The following is a 17,548-nucleotide window of genomic DNA, read 5'->3' on the forward strand; positions in this document are numbered from 1 at the left end:
GAAATGGCAAGGTTGAATTCCAACCCTACACTGATCATTAATTTCCAAGCAGTGCTTGAGGCAATCATGATGCTAATCTTGGCTTAAAATTTTCTCTTCTTAAAAACAAGGGCAATGTTATGTTTTGCAAGGCACTTAGTGATTTGTTAGAACTTAATTCAAGGCACAGGGTTATAGTTTGGATAACAGTGGTTCCTAGATCCTATTGCTTTTAAACCAGGTAGAGTGGACATTAACTTTCCTAGTAAGGGTTATACAGTCCTTGATTGAGATCTCCCACCCCAGAAATAGGGCATTTTAATAGATTGCCATTTGGAGGTGCTGGAGGAGATCTACTGTGCAGTATTTCGGGGAAAAAAATTGTATAGTTTTGTTCTAGATTTCCTGTTTATTCATTAATCAGTATCAACAAAGATTTCTTAAGACAAAAATAATACGTTCTTTAGGGGGCAAACATAGACATTACGGAAGAAGAATTTGGAATCTGTTTGGAACAAAAGCTTACATGAAACTAGGAACTATTCCAAAGAGATATATATGGAAATACACCGTTAAGTGAATTAGATTGTACATAGATGTTTCCTTGTAATAAAGCTAGAGAACTTGTTAGGAAATTTGGACTTGTCTGGAAATTTCTGCTTCGACTGTCATATGGAGTCTATTTTATGCCCCTGTGGCTGCCTTTGTTCTTTTTGTTTCTCTTAGAAAGCTCCTGATCCCCAGTTCTTCCTTGGCCTCTGTCCTAACTGTTTAGATGTAGGGCAGTTGTCAGAAATGTTTAGCATCTCAGGATGCCAGTGACATTTGGGTGTGTCAATCAAAGCATCTTAGTGGGCAAAAGAATGTTACTGAGTAGGATTCATAATTTCTTCAAAAAGTAAGATACTAAGTGCAAATTGTCCTCACATGTACTCAGGTTAAACAGTTGGCCTTGGATGTACACAGTGTTTTGTGGCAGTGTCAGACTCTTTTGGAGATGGGTTTTAGAAGAGAAAATCAAAGCCAGGAGAAGTGATACGATGTTCTTGTATCAAGTTTAAGGCTGCTGAGCCTTTTTTCACTATTGCTATGGTTACAAAACAAACAACTGAACCACATTTGAACATTCTAGGCAATGGGGAACTAAACAAAAATGAAAACATCCGAACCCTGGGAGAAATATAAATGAGAGACAGAGTGGAGAGTTAATAGGCACAGGCATAAGTATATGATCCTGTAAACTGTCAGTAGCTTCTGTTTACGGGCTGTGATGTGGGGCTACAAAGACAGATGAGATACGGTCCCAGCTGACACTGAGTTTGCAATGTAGAAAAGCATGTTATGTACAGAAACAGATGGCACCCTAGACGCAGGCAGCCCCATAGAAGCAGGTGATTAATGGGGGGGAAGGTAAGGCTAGTAACGCCCCTGGTTGTAGATTCAATGCCAATGATGCCAAAATGGGTAAAGCATCCCGGAAGGGACCTGAGCCACCATGGAACACACACTGTGTGTTCAACGCGGTGCTGGGCACTTGGTATGTGTTACCTATGATCATCATCACTGGAGGTCTAGACATAGAAGCTCAGGGAGGGAAAGTAATTTATCAAGGGTTTCGCAGCTAATAGATGGTGAAACCAGGGTGCAGATCCCTGTCTGACTGGTTTCCCAGTCTGTGCTCTTGAGTCCACTTGGTGAATGGAATGAGAGCCTCTTACTCCGAAGGGCCCTGAGCTGGAGAGTGTTTGATCCAGCCTGAGAATGATATCGAGGAGGAGTGCTGTTGCCAGGAAGAGTTGTTTAGCAATGGAAAGTAGAGGGGATAATAAGTCATTGTTTATTGTGGGCCTTCTATTTGCCAGATGGTATGACAAGCTCTCTGTGTACATCCTAAATTGTCCTCACCGTCGCCCCAAGAGGTTGATCAATCATGTCCATTTTTTTTCTCTTTTTTTTTTTTTTTTTTGCGGTACGCGGGCCTCTCACTGTTGTGGCCTCTCCCGTTGCGGAGCACAGGCTCCGGACGCGCAGGCTCAGCAGCCATGGCTCACGGGCCCAGCCGCTCCGCGGCATGTGGGATCTTCCCAGACTGGGGCACGAACCCGCGTCCCCTGCATCAGCAGGCGGACTCTCAACCACTGCGCCACCAGGGAAGCCCAATCATGTCCATTTTTACAGAGCATTTATGGGAAACTGAGACTTAAGAGGTTAACGAGGTCACAGAGCCACTACATGGTAGTTGTCAGGCTTTGAATTTTAGATTAGAGTCTCGTGACCAGGGCCAAATAGTAATGGATTTGAATTCAGCAGTTTCACTTCAGGAGTTTAAAAACTGAACGTACGGTTGACCCTTGAACAACCCTTGAACAAGGTGGTTGGGGAGGCCAACCCTCTGTGAAGTCAAAAATCTGCAAACAACTTAAAGCCTACCCTCCCTACCCATGGTTCCTCCACATCCGTGGTTCCATATCTGTGGATTCAACTCTTCCACATCGTGTAGTACTGGCGTGTTGACCATTGAAAAAAATCCACAAATAAGTGGACCTGCGCAGTTCAAGCCTGTGTTGTTCAAGGGTCAGCTGTGTTTCCAGGATCCACAGGGGGCAGCCAACATGTTAGGATAGAATGACGTTTGGGGAATAAATAAATAAAAACAAAACAAACAAACAAAAAAGAATGACATTTTGGAAAGGGTTGGACTAACTGGGTTGAGCAGCCAGATTATGACAGGGGAGGAGGAGATGACTTCTACTCGCTTGATGATTATTTTGAAGAGAGCAAGATACTGGTCCTCCGGGAGGGTTTAGAAAGGGGTAGAGAATGCAGATGGGGGTGAGGAAGGAGACAGAGGAAGAGAGCACAGGGCACTGACAGGTAGTTTAACAGCTGCTCCACATATCCGCAAAATGACTGAGAAAAAATGGTTCTATTTATCTGCCGTTTCCTTCCATATATCTTCCCAACAGCATTCATCAATATCTGTCATTTCCCGGGGGCTTTAGACATGTCTAGCAATTCTTTCTGCTGAATTATATTTCAATACAAGGATGGAGGGGGGCGAGATTGCACATGTTCGCTCTGACCTGTGCCTGGCGTCGCTTAGACACCGTCCCCACCCAGCTCCCTGGTGCCCTCACTCACACATCCTGCTTGGTGTCAGATTCTTGTTACCATGTTCTCATTAGAGTAGCTCTACTTAATACTTCCTTAAAAATCAATTTTAAGTTGTCACATTAGCCTTTGCTCTGTACAGCTAGAGCTTAGAGCCAAACCATTCTGTACGTTTTGATGAGAATTTTAAATCCATACAGTCACCCCTTGAAGGGAGACTACCTTGGTGGTCTAGGTGCAAGAGGGACTTGCTGGCGAGGGCTGGGTCTCATAGCTGAATGGGAGAAGTTGCTGGGTGTAGGTGTACCGAAAGGCAGCAGTGCATGTACCGAAAATAATAGGAACACTGAAGCTTACTGAGCTCTGTTTCGTGTATTAACTCATATGATCCTATTATCTTCCCTTATTAGAATTTGGTAATCTTGGTAGGTGAGAAGAAATACTTCTTCTTTAAGAACAAGTTAAGGGAAAAGAAAAGAGAGGCCAAATATATTTCTCTGTAAGTGTAGATTTGAATTGTTTCCACTTAAAAATAGACAGCGTGTTGGCATTTCTTGCCCTTTTGTCATTCTATGGCAAGGGCAACAGGGTGGTTCTCTGTAATTGAGGGTAAAGAGACCACTATCCCGTTGAATCATCTTGGCGCATTTCACTCTGAATGTTACTTTTTTTTTTTTTTTTTTTTTTTTTGCGGTACGCGGTTGTCTCACTGTTGCAGCCGCTCCAGTTGAGGAGCACAGGCTCTGGACGCGCAGGCTCAGAGGCCATGGCTCACGGGCGTAGCCGCTCCACGGCATGTGGGATCTTCCCGGACCGGGGCACGAACCCGCGTCCCCTGCATCGGCAGGCGAACTCTCAACCACTGCGCCACCAGGGAAGCCCTGAATGTTACTTTTGATTTAAAGCTGCAGTTGACAGTGGCAGCGGCAGCTTGAGATGCCACTCCATGGCCTTGCGGTCTGTCCAGCGGCTTTGATTTCTGCGTGGTAGACATGTTTGTTCTGGTATTTTTCCGCAGTCCCTAGCTCTCTCACGGTATGGAATTGGGCTTTAGAGACTTCGTGAAATAATTGTCATGGACCCAGTCAGTCTGGGATTGCCCTAAACTGTTAGCATCTGCTGTTTGCTCTGCTTGCTACAAGCTTCCTTTTGAAGCATCCCCCTAACTTTGTCCCACCCTTTCAAGCATCTTCCTAACTTTGTCCTCAGGCCCTTGTGGTTAGTAATATTGCCTTGCCATTCTATGTTAAATATAGAATGCTGCTGCTAATATTCTAAGAAGTGAAATTGGGTATCTCTGGTGGAGTTGAGTCTAGCAGCAAAACAGTTTAGAGACTGCTGCACTGGGCGATTAATTTGATTCAGACCTTGATACCCCATTGGTGTCACTGTGCTCTGACAGCCAGCCTCCCTAAAGGCATGTGTCCTCTCTCCATTCATCTTTCAGTTTCCTTGTCAGTTGGAGATCCCTGGCTAGTAGGCAGTGATGCCTTCAAGGACATGGGGTCAAGCCTACGCTTTGGACTTTTTTTGTGTGAGTCAACACACACCACGTTTTCTTTTAAGGCTAGAATAGCAGCTCAATATAAGAGTCAGTGAACTTCAGCTCTCCCTGGTCACAAATCTGTTGGTTTCTCAAATTATATTTACTTATGCCATTAAGAAGAATGATCTAGCAGCATTGTCGATGCTGTCTAGGTATAGTTATTCTTTTGCAGTGGGGACAAGAAATTGGAAGTCAGTCACCCATGTGAGAGGGAAGATGAAAGGGACCGTGTCTCTGTGTTGCAGTAGCACAGTTGAAGATGAATAAAGGGAGGCTGTAATTGCCTGTGAGCACGACAGTCCCTATGATGAGGGAACCGATGTTTAGAGTTGAGCGATGGGGCATGAAAGAGGAATATCTTCATGATGATGGAGTACACTGTAGGGTGAAGGCTGCTGACTCATGGATTCTGCCTGGATTCTGCCAGTGACTTATCACGGTCTTTAAGCTTTCTCCATTTTGAAAGTTTGGAGGGGTCTTGAAAAACTCAGTTTCTCTGACTTGTGAATGATTTGGAGGGCTTGAGTATGATTTGAGTATAATTTGTGAAAGCAGGTGCTGGTGTAGTTCACTGTGGATACCTCCTTTGGACAACAAAAAGGACTCCCTCATTTTTTCCTATAGAAGGTATGGTGGTTTGGGCTAAGCAAGGGAGGATATGTGTGTGTGTGTGTATGAAAATATACATGACAAAATTTACTATTTTAACCATTTGTACTTTATTGTATTTTAAGTATACAATTCAGTGGCATTAAGTACGTTCGTATTGTTGTGCAACCATCACCATTATCCACCTCCAGAACTTTTTCATCATCTCAAACTGAAGCTCTGTACCCATTAAACAATAACGCCTCATTCCCCCCTCTCCCCAGCCCTCCAGTAACCACTGTTAAACTTTCTATCTCAATGAATTTGACTATTCCAGGAACCTCATATAAGTGGAATCATATGACATGTGTTCTTTTGTGTCTGGCTTATTTCACTTAGTACTTCTTCAGGGTTCGTCTGTGTGTCAATTTCCTTCCTTTCAAAGGCTGAATCATATTCCATTGGTTTGTATACGCCGCATTTTGTTTATGTATTCATCAGTGGACAGTAGGGTTGTTTTCACCTTTGGACTATTGTGAATAATGCTGCTATGAACACGGGTGTACAAATACCTGTTCGAGTCCCTGCTTCCACTTTTTTTGTGTATATACCCCGAAGTGGAATTAAGCAAGGGAGGTTTTAGTAGGCAGTGGGGAAGGTAAAGTGGTGGATGTGAACTTTCTGGGGGCTGCTGTGAGAGCTTCAGTAGATGCTCAGGTCAGCAGCAGCCTGGTAGCCCAAAGGTAAAGCTAACAGATGAGAGATGTGAGCATGCGGCCCCGTCTGCTTGCTCGTGGCACCAGCACAGTGCCAGCTGCCCATTGTTCTTTCTGTCCCTAGCCCCTTGCCTCTGTGATGCCGGCACCTTCTATTTCCCTCCCTCCTGTGGGCCCCCCTCGCTCACCAAAACCCTTGAGGGCAACACGTGGACCACCTCAGCTACCCTTTCTTCCTGGTGGCGACCTTAGAGGGATAAACAAGCTTTCCCAGAGTTCTTATGTATAACTGAGCACCAGAAACCCTTTCTCAAGACTGCTTTGTTATGTAGTTCCTGAGTCTTCTGTTGTCTTTGATGTCCCGTTTGTAGTCAAGAGAGGTAACCCAGGGCTTCCCTGGTGGCCCAGTGGTTGAGAATCTGCCTGCCAATGCAGGGGACATGGGTTCGAGCCCTGGTCTGGGAGGATCCCACGTGCCGTGGAGCAACTGGGCCCGTGAGCCACAACTAATGAGCCTGCACGTCTGGAGCCTGTGCTCCACAACAAGAGGGGCCGCGCTAGTGAAAGGCCCATGCACCGTGATGAAGAGTGGCCCCCGCTTGCCACAACTAGAGAAAGCCCTCGCACAGAAACTGAAGACCCAACACAGCCATAAATAATAAAATAAATAAAGAAATAAAAATGTTAAGTGGAAAAACAGTAAAAAAAAAAAAAAAAAAAAAGTGAGGTAGCCCAAAATGTGAGACCATGGACTGACTGCTCAATCTATATTGCATTTCAGGTGATATGGAACTTTTTTACTAGAAGCTTTTAAATCTAGGCAGGGACCATTACTCTTCAATGACAAAGTAGGTCTCCAGAGGCTATATTTAATTTCTGCTGAAACTATTTCTGACCTGATATTTTCGTACTTCAGAGGGATACTTTAAGCTTCCGGGGGCTTTGAAAGCATGTATCTCACATTTGAAGACCTCTTTATGGAGGTCTTGCTTCTTGTTATTTTGAAATTCAGGATGAAAACAAAGGAAAACCCATTCCAGGAAAAAGACCATATGTACCCTAGGTAGACCTAGTCACAGTCTGAGTCTTAGTAATCTACTTATTGTCATATATAAATGGCTGGAGATATTTCTACTTATTCTGTTAAGTAGAGACCCTGTGACCAGAGGAGAAACAATAACCAGTATAAAAAGCCCATTCCAATAACCCATAGCTCTGTGGTTGAAGCTTGACAAATTCTTGTTTCACTCTGGCCAACAGATTTCAGCTTTCATATGGACCTCTATTTATTGCCTTTAAATTTCTAGTTATGTCAGTAGACAGTATCTAATAAATGTTTTAATAGGCATATTGGAATTTTAGCAATGTGTTTCCGAAGAACACAGAGCTGATCAAAGTTCCAGTTGTAACAAAAAGCTCGATGTGGTATTAAAATAGAGCAGCCAGATTGCTAGGCAAGCTCACCTCTCCTACAACAAAGAGGGAATGGTATTGTCCATTAATTTCCACCCTGTGCAGCTGAATAATGCAGTTGACAGATGCTAATTTTCTCAAATTGTAGGCAGCAAATGATGCATGAATATAGCAGCAACACACTTTTTAGAGGCTCTTGGTAGTCATCAGAAAGTGAATTTGTGTAAAGTTTGATGTAATCACTACCAACTATGGCACAATGCTAATGCCTTCTAATGACTGCCTTAAATCCATCTGTTGTCCTCTTTTCCCTGTTAACACTAATGGGGGTCCAGGCAGGAATAAAACATCCCATGTGTTGTGCTAACAGACCCTCTAATTTGTAACATTCATGATTCCTACAGACGAGACTTGTGCAAGAATAACGACATCTAAAATCTAACCCAGGACAGGACGATAAACATTTCATTACATATGTATATAAACGCTTCCTAATTTTATTATTTGTTCCAAATAACAGAATTTTATTTCTTGCTCACCTTGTCATCTCTCATGTGTTGCATATTTCTTTGTGTTTCTTATTTGTTTAAGTTCATATGTATTGAATGCCCATTGTATGATGTATTTTCTTTTTTAATCTTAGAACCTCTCCGTAAGTTTACCCCTACTCTACAGCTGAGGAACACGAGGCTTGAAGTTCATGAATAAGTGATGGAATCAGTTTGGGGGGTCAGAATAGGCACTCAGCAATATGACTCTGTGTCACCCCTAACTAGAGCAATTACTTTTACCATTATTGGCAAGGAGCTTTATGTCTTGTATGAAGGTTTGAAGACATATAAGTATATGGGCTAAGTTCAAAAGTTAGTTCAGACTTAGTTCAAAAACTGATCTGTTAATGAACATGAGTTAGGGTCTATTGAAGTAACAAAAAAATGGAAGGCTGACCAAGTCTCACCTTGACCAAACCCTCGCCAGGCTCCTCAGAGCCCTCTCTCTCAATTAGGCCCCCCAACCTTGGCCTGCAAAGACTGGAAGAACACTAACAGTCTCTAACAGCTCAAGGCCACATCCTTAGGATGACCCTAATCCCCTTAAAGTGAATCCTCAGAAAACTCCAGGCTACCAAAAAATTTTACTGTTTGTTCATGCCAACAGATGGGGCCTCTGTCTCCCAGTCTCTGTGGAAAGGTAGAATCCAAACTTCGGTCCTTGCCAGCTAGCAGACAGAGCTGGCCTGATCGCAGTTACACTGACTAACCCTTCCTGTTTTTCACTTCCCTGGATCGACCCAGCCCTCACTTGCTGCCTGCCCTACTCCCTCATTCTCCTGTTAAAACACCCAGTTACTTCTGTACCAATCGAAGATGAACAGAGTCCATGCTGGACTCTTTCTCCCTATTGCAGTGGTTATTACTGATTAAAATCCGTCCTTACCGCTTTAAGTAGTGTCTGACTTTGTTTATCTTCGAACAGGCACACCTATGGTCTTGTTACCGAGATTAGACTTACACATGAGATAGCAACAAATAAAACGTATGTGGCCTTGAGAGAGTAGCATTGACATATATACACTACCGAATGTAAAATAGATAGCTAATGGGAAACAGCCACACAGCCCAGGGAGATCAGCTCGGTGCTTTGTGACCACCTAGAGGGGTGGGATAGGGAGGGTGGGAGAGAGACGCAAGAGGGAGGGGATATGGGGATATATGCTGATTCACTTTGTTATACAACAGAAACTAACACAACATTGTAAAGCAATTATACTCCAGTAAAGATGTTTAAAAAAAACCAAAAATGTATGTGGCCGAGTTAGACTGAGTGATTTCAGAGAAGACAGCATACTTTTCCCATTGGCCATGGTCTCGGCTTGCTTGAAAGTGCTCTGTGAGATCTAACAAAACTGAAAGGTTCAAAGTGTGGTTTGGCGCTTATGGAGAGAAGAGAAGGGACGTGGCTCTGGTTCCTTGAGTCCCCTCCCCCAGTGCTTGTTCTGGATCTGTCCAGTGTCTGGCTTCCTACTTGAAGCATGCCCTGGCTTATCGAGCAACGATGCTAGCATACACAGGGATCGCCTGCACTGAGGATTTATTCAGGGCTGTCCCTGCTTTTGTTCTGCCCTCCCACTGGCTTCAGAAAGGGGGCATCTACCAGTCACAGCTGTTGTGACTTTTATCTTGGGACCAGGATGAGGATTCTCGTGGTTCCCTTTTGCTCCCATTCTCCGTGGAACCTCTTCCCTGGTTCCGTGCTTCTCCAGCCCAGACCCCTCCCTGATGTGGCCTGAGGAGCTACCTTTTTTTTTTTTTTTTTTTTTTGCCGTACGTGGGCCTCTCACTGTTGTGGCCTCTCCCGTTGCGAAGCACAGGCTCCAGACACGCAGGCTCAGCAGCCATGGCTCACGGGCCCAGCTGCTCCGCGGCATGTGGGATCTTCCCGGACCGGGGCACGAACCCGTGTCCCCTGCATCGGCAGGCGGACTCTCAACCACTGCGCCACCAGGGAAGCCCGGAGTGACCATTTTGAGGAGTGGAGGGAACGTGCTCCTGGCTAGTTTGCCATGTTAGATTATGCAGCACATTTTTTTGATAGGAATCATTAAAAGCAATATTATATAATATCACATACAGAAATTAATGCAGAATAATTTAGTCCCAACCTCAAATACCTGCCAGCCAGCTTTATCAAAGCTTAATATTTGCCACATACTTCAGATATATTAAAAAAATTAATACTGAATTTATTAAAACTACAAGTGAAGGGACTTCCCTGGTGGCACAGTAGTTAAGAATCCACTTGCCAGTGCAGGGGACACGGGTTCAATCCCTGGTTCGGGAAGATCCCACATGCTGTGGAGCAACTAAGCCTGTGTGCCACAACTACTGAGCCTGCGCTCTAGAGCCCGCGAGCCACAACTACTGAAGCCCGTGTGCCACAACTACTGAAGCCCGCACGCCTAGAGCCCGTGCTCTGCAACAAGGGAAGCCACCGCAATGAGAAGCCCGCCCACCGCAATGAAGAGTAGCCCCCACTCGCCGGAACTAGAGAAAGCAACAAAGACCCAACGCAGCCAAAAATAAATAAATAAATAAATAAAAATTAAAAAAAACTACAAGTGAAAACGTAATACTATAAACTTTTATGTTCAACTAATAGATCCCATTATTTCCTGTAGATAACTTTTTAAACAATAAAATATTACAGCAATACTCCTCCCTGGACCTATTCCCCATTTTCCCTGCTAGAGATAACGACAATTCTGAATTTGCTATTTCCTTCCCACAGAGAAATACTAGTCTTTATTTAATTCCTAGTCATTATTTTTTTCTTTCTTTCTTTTGTGATCTGGTCTAAGAACCCATTACCATGTGTTATATCGTTGCTGTGGTGGTGGTGGTGGTCGGGATGCATCGATGGAACTGTAAAGTTCTCAGGATAACGTGAAGAGTCATAGTGTATTGACTGCTTTCCATGTCCCAGGTTGAGTGCCTTAAGTGCATTATATCATTTAATCTTATCTGCTACCATTTCCTATCTTTTCAGACAATTTTCTGAAAATAATTTTTATTTGAAAAATTATTTTTCAAATAGTATGCAAAATACATATTATTTACTTTAAAATATAGAATTATCCTGTCTTATAACTTGTTTTTTCACCTAAGCATATGTGATGAATATTTTCCTGTGGTGGGATCTGGGTTTCAGAGTAAGAATCCTGGTTTTACCCACTTATTAGCTGTGTGCCCTTGTCTAATTATGTAACCTCTCTGGACTTTAACGTGGAGGTAATATTACTTAGCACCCAAAAGCGTGGTTAAGATGTTGCAGTGCCTGGCATATAGTAAGTCCTCGATGTATTTTAGCTATTATAGTATACTACAAATGAAATTTAAGAAAATCATCTGTTCAGTTTTATTGTTCCTGTTTAGACTTGATCAGGTATTAATCAAATAGTGTACTTTAACTGCATGTCAGTCAACAAACATTTTTTGAGCACTTACTAAGTTACAGGCACTATGCCACATCCTAGGGATACAGAAATAAATACCTATTTTTTCAGCTCTGGGGGATTATAGGGTTATAGTCTAATAATTATTTTCTACTAAAAGAATAAAAAAAGTGACTTACAGAATTCTTTTTTTTTTCAGAATTCTTTAATGAATTAAAATGTTAGCCCTTCATATTTTTCCATGATTATATTAAATTCTAGTGTTTTTGTTTCTACACCAAGTTTTCTTTAAAACAAAGCATCTGGGGCAGAGCATTGGTCAGGCCAGAGTAGATTCATTCCATCATGTAAATCTTGACATCATGTAGCTTCTATACCTCCTATCAGGCCTTTTCTGAAACATGAACCAAAAAATATATAAAATATAAAATATAGGGAAAGACACAGGAGGGACCGGGGTGGAGGTGGGGAAAACCCTATTGATTCTGATGACTGGAGTTTGGTATATTTTTAACAAGTAATGTTTTTCAAATAGTGGGAGTTATTTCTATGTTAAAGAAATCATTTATTCATGTACTACTGATGTTGGCATTCCTAAATGCAGTCTGTGGTTTTCCTGTCCTTCTTTATTAATGTCCTACTTTGGGGTCTAAAGGGGGCCGATTTACCAAAACACCTGTTAGTCCAGCTTTTAATTAATGTTTCAAAATAAGGCAAAGAAAAGAATTTTTAAAATTCTAGACTTTAAATGTAATACATCCTGCACATAAAAATATATATGAGTGGTTCAAGATGGTGACTGGAACCACAGAGGGTCATTATATTTGAATTTTCAGTGATAGCATTTATGCTTCAATTAATTGGTATTTGCTGTATTTATTTGCTAGGAAAATATCACAATCTATTATGTGGGGTTGTGGTGGGCAGGTGACAAAAGTAAGTATGATCCCATTTTTGCAAGAAAATACAGGTTACAGAAAGAAAGTCTGGCAGAAAAATTACTGAAATGTTGATAGTAGTTTTCCCTGGTATGATTATAGGTGATCTTTAAATATATATATATTTACATTTACTACTTGAGAGTGAAGAGAAACCAAAACCAAGCAAAAAAAAAAAAAGATACTTGTCATTTTTACTGCTGTTATGGCTAAATAGCTAACATGTACTGAGTGCTTCACTTAAAAAACCCGCTAATCTCCTCAACAACTTGACATAGTCAATCGTATGGTCTCCATTTAAGAGATGGAAAAACCAAGGCCAAGAGAGGTTGACTCACTTCGTTCCCCATAGCACTGAGCTACAGGTCAAGATCTCAAAAGTAGATCTAGTTTTCTCTAGAGTCTGTGCTTTTACTATATAATAAGAGAGTAAAAGGACAATTTTGGCAAAATAAAATACAAATTTTTGAAAGCACTTAGAGTGTTAGACCTCTTTTTTTTAAAAAAAGTATTTATTTGGTTGTGCCAGGTCTTAGTTGCAGCTTGTGGGCTCCTTAGTTGCGGTACTCAGGCTCCTTAGTTGTGGCATGCGAACTCTTAGTTGCACGTGAGATCTAGTTCCCTGACCAGGGATGGAACCTGGGCCCCCTGCACTGGGAGCATGGAGTCTTAACCCTGTGCCACCAGGGAAGTCCCAGCATTAGACCTCTTAACGTGGACAGTTGATGGGAGCTGACCCTAGCTCCTGTACTGCCAGTTAGCCTGTGGACTAATAGCAAACTAGTGTCAATGAAAAAATTAATCAGTTGATCTAAGAAAGAAATGGAAAACTTTATTCAAGCCAAATTAAGGACTATAACCCAGGAACAGCCTCTCAGAAAGCTCTGAGAACTGTTCTACCCATTAGAGGTCAAAGCACAGTTACGTAGATTTCTAGAGACAGAGGTCTGTACATTAAATGATATAGATAGTTTGCATAATCCAGATCAGCAAGGACAAGGTGAGTAGTGGGTCATGGGTCATTGCAGCCCCTTACAAGATTCAGAAGGAATGTTATCTTTTAAGGAGTTGTCTTGTTGGTGCTAGGAGAATGTTGCTGTTTATGGTTGAGCAGGTATTCCTGCTGATGGAGAGGTTTGGTTGATGCGTAATGCAGATATACAGTGCACAGTAGAGGGGGCAGAGGAGGCCAAAGGGCAGAGAAAACTTTTTATGTTTATGTTTTTCCTGTCTTGCCATAAAATATGAATTTTCACACTAGTTAATGTATTTCAGCAGTTGTTAACCAGTGGGTGCTTGTTAAGTGCATGCCTGAGGAAAGAGAGGGGGGTTCTTTTACAAGGAACTGGGGAGAATCCAGGGCACGAATGTTACTTCTGCTCCAGGGCCACCAGCCACACGTGCTGCAGTCCCTCACGATTCCGGGAGGTACAAAGCCGGAGTCCCCACACGTGCAGCCCGTAGATGAGATTCCGATTCTACGGGTGGCCTGCCGTCTTTTCATTGTCTTCACGTGTTTTTGGGGAGAGACGTACCCATTTGTTCTTTCATCATTCAACAAATATTTAATGAGCACCTACTATGACCAGTCATTGTGCTACAGATAAAAATCAAACATGGTCTCTGCTTTTACTGAGCTTCATTACTGTGTGAATATTCATGTCCCTCCTAACTTAAAGGCTTATGTGTGGATAACTAGTCTAATCCATGTACTAAAGAAGTAATACAGTGTGAGTTGGTTCAGCTGTTTGACTTTTAAAGATATACACGTATATATGAGAGTTCAAGGTTGATGGAAATTGCTCAGTGAACCTACACTAACATTAATGTCCTGATTTATGCAAATGGGTACCATCACATGTCCTGTGGACATGGTTGGATATACACCAGTTCTTCAGAGAGAGAAGCTGGGAGAAAGGGGCACCAGCCCCATTTCAACTTGAAAGACTTACAGCTCTTCCTTCTGTTGGTCATGATCTTTGTAGACACTTTTCTAGTTGATTGCTAGATCACTTTCCGTATTAGATATTTTAAAAGTACATTTGTAAATGCACATGTTTATATCTACGATGGTAAGAATGCTTTGCATACTTATATATATCCTCAGCACAGTAACAAGAAGCTACAGATGCTGGAGGTGAAGAGGTTTACCTGGGTTTATGTGGAAAATAGGGGTCAGAACTTGCAACTAGATCTCCCAACTTAATTAAAACAATTTGCTTCCGGTTGCTATATATCAGTGTAATTGCAACGTATGGCAGAAGTGGTATAGAAGAAGGATGCCATTTCTAGGGAAGCACTGCCATTCTGCCTGCTACTCATACTGTCTTCTCTTTAACTCCAACAGGGAGGTACCTCCTTCCAAACCCGGCGGCGGGGCAGGCCTGGGCAACCTCTGCAGAGACGTCCAACCTCGTGCGCATGCGCAGCCAGGTCCTGGGCCAGTCGGCGCCCTTGCTCACGGCCAGCCTGGTGAGTGTCCTCGGACTCTGTCTGCGGTGGGTTGGGTTTGCTCCATCTCACCACCAACCTAGGGACTGTTCTGAGTTTATTGTTCTAGATAGGAAGTTAAAGCTACCATTAACGTTAAGCACAGATTTGGCAACGTGAAATTCCTTGCTTTCAGCTTGGTAATTTTTTCCAAGTCCCCCCAACCTAAGTTGGAATATTTCTGTAAACTTAATGCTGTCTCACCTTTTCCCTCAAAAGAAATGAAAATGTTTCTAAGCTTTTTTTTTTTAACTTCTTATTTCAAAATAATTTCAAACTTATAGGAATTTGCAAGAATAAGACAAATACATACAACTCCAGTTGATCCTTTGCCTGGGTTCAAGTATTAACCTCCTGCCCTATTTGCTGTACTGTTTGCTTTCTGTGTGTGTGTGTGTGTATACATATACATATATATATATATATATGTATATGTATACACACACACGTATACACACATGTAATTTTTTTGAACTCTTTGAGCGTAGGTTATCTATATCATGGCCTTTTGTTATCACAGTTATCAACTTCATTAAATTTATGCATGAAAGAAGTCTTTTATCTACTCTGCCATCTGTATTTTATTTTTATCATTTGGCCCAATAATGTCCCTTATAGTATTTTTCCTCCTCCAGTAGAGGATCCAGTCTAGGGTCATGGATGCCATTTAATTATCCTCTACTCTGGAACCACTCCACAGCGTTTCTTTGCCTTTTATGACATCGTCATTTTTGAAGACTATGCAACACTGCCACCTCATTTTTTAATGGAATATTTCTCATATTACAGCGTCTGGTATGTCTAATGTTTTCTCATGGTGGGCTGCGGGTTTTGCATTCCAGGCCAGAATGTGACATTGGTGATGTCGTGTCCCTTCAGGTCATGCCATGGGCAGGTGCATGATGTATGTCCATCTGCCCCTCATTATGATGCGAATTTTTTTCACCCAGTCAAGGGGTTGGCCAGTTTCTCCACTGTAGTTAGAACTTTTCTCTTAAATCGATAAGCCTTTGGGGGTGGGGGAGATACTTTGAGGCCATGCAAACATGTTTCTCCTCATCAAAAATCTCCTTTAGATTTCATATTTATTGGTGATTATTGCCTGGGTCCTTCTTTTCTAGAATCATTGAAAATGGTCATTATTCTATCTCTAGCACTCTCTCCACATCTACAGGTTGGCACATGGCATAAATATTTGTGCATTTATTAGCAGCATGGACTCCTACATTCCTTTTTTTAAAAGAAGTAACGTAGACTTTTATTTTTAACCATGATGCTTACTAGAATTTTGTTTTCCAGTGGGCCCATTACTTTTCAGCTTTAACCTTTGGCAGAGCCTAGAAGTCTATACAGGTTACTTTTTTGTTTTTTTAAATAAATTTATTTATTTAATTTATTTTTGGTGCGTTGGGTCTTCGTTGCTGCATGCAGACTTTCTATAGTTGCGGCGAGCCGGGGCTACTCTTTGTTGCAGTGCGCGGGCTTCTCATTGCAGTGGCTTCTCTCGTTGCAGAGCACAGGCTCTAGGCACGCAGCCTTCAGTAGTTGTGGAATGCGGGCTCAGTAGTTGTGGCTCACGGGCTCTAGAGTGCGGGCTCAGTAGTTGTGGTGCACGGGCTTAGTTGCTCTGCAGCATGTGGGATCTTCCCAGACCAGGGATCAAACCTGTGTCCCCTGCATTGGCAGGCGGATTCTTAACCACTGCGCCACCAGGGAAGCCCCTATAGAGGTTACTTTTGCATCGGTGGTAGGATTGTATGGTAATGGAATAGATTTTTAAATGTCTTTTACTGATGATGATACAATCCCATCCCATCCTCAAGTTCAAAGTTACTTTTTCTTCTTGGAAAATTTTATTAAAAGCTTATTTTACTGTGAGCATCTACTTTTTAAGGAAAGAGGAAAATTCCTCACAATCAGTGATTTTTTTTTTTTTTTAAACAGAAGTGCTTTGGGGGCCACTGCAATGTTATTCTTAACACGTAAATAGTAATCCTGTATGTTTATTGCCAGGTAAATCATTCTAATTAAAACAACATTGTTACAAAGTAATGTACCTAATACTGGTAGTTATGTGCTCAGTTGTAGAAACTGATTGATTCATTGATAAAACACATGTCAGGTGACCTAAGATATTTGGGAATGTGATACAAAAATAAGGACTACTAATAGAAAACATGAGAGTACCCCCTAAAATCGGTCCAGTGACATCAAAGAGTCACTTAACTTACCACCTTATTTGCCGTGTGAGTTTTTATAGTGTTTAGGAGAAAAACTAGAGAAAATGCTAAAATACCGTAGAGAGCAAACTTAAAATAGTACCTGGCACCTAACCAGTCTCAAATGTTAGCAATATTAGTACTTCTGTTATTAACATGTTATGGGTAAGCTTGGGCACAGAAACCAGGCTGTGACTAACCATTTACTACTAGACAGTGAAGGTTTAAAGTGTAACCCTCATCATATCTTTTCTTCAGAGGTTTCCTTACTTCCTAATTGCAGTCTAAAGAAAACTTATTTGCGGGCTGTCTGACCATGTCTTCTGTCCCCAACCTTCTGTCGTAATATGCGCAGCAGAAGCCGTAGGAGAGCTGCCAGACAGAGCACAGTCTTCATTTCCTCATTGTTCGGCAGCAATCTGCTCAGGTTTCTCTGCCATATCACTTATTTCAATATGTCACTCAGTACACTTTCATGACTCCCTGCTTTGGGTATCCTTTGCAGAACCATTCGAGTTAATCTATGTTTCTTGGATTGGATTACATCTAAATTATCCCTGCCGATTACAACTAACAGATTTGACGGAGAATGGTGC

General features: G+C 42.1%; 1 protein-coding gene across 3 annotated transcripts in view; it reads left to right on the forward strand.

Moving 5' to 3' along the window:
• The window catches only part of MAST4 (microtubule associated serine/threonine kinase family member 4), a 568,618-nt gene that overhangs the window by 186,443 nt on the left and 364,627 nt on the right, over positions 1–17,548 (forward strand). For all 3 annotated transcript variants that reach the window (XM_073802173.1, XM_073802174.1, XM_073802175.1), the window contains exon 3: positions 14,591–14,715. In XM_073802173.1, the coding sequence (XP_073658274.1) occupies positions 14,591–14,715 (125 nt within the window). The remainder of the gene's footprint in view (positions 1–14,590; positions 14,716–17,548) is intronic.

This window comes from Tursiops truncatus, chromosome 3 (genome assembly GCF_011762595.2).
Source record: "Tursiops truncatus isolate mTurTru1 chromosome 3, mTurTru1.mat.Y, whole genome shotgun sequence".
Lineage (NCBI taxonomy): Eukaryota > Metazoa > Chordata > Mammalia > Artiodactyla > Delphinidae > Tursiops > Tursiops truncatus.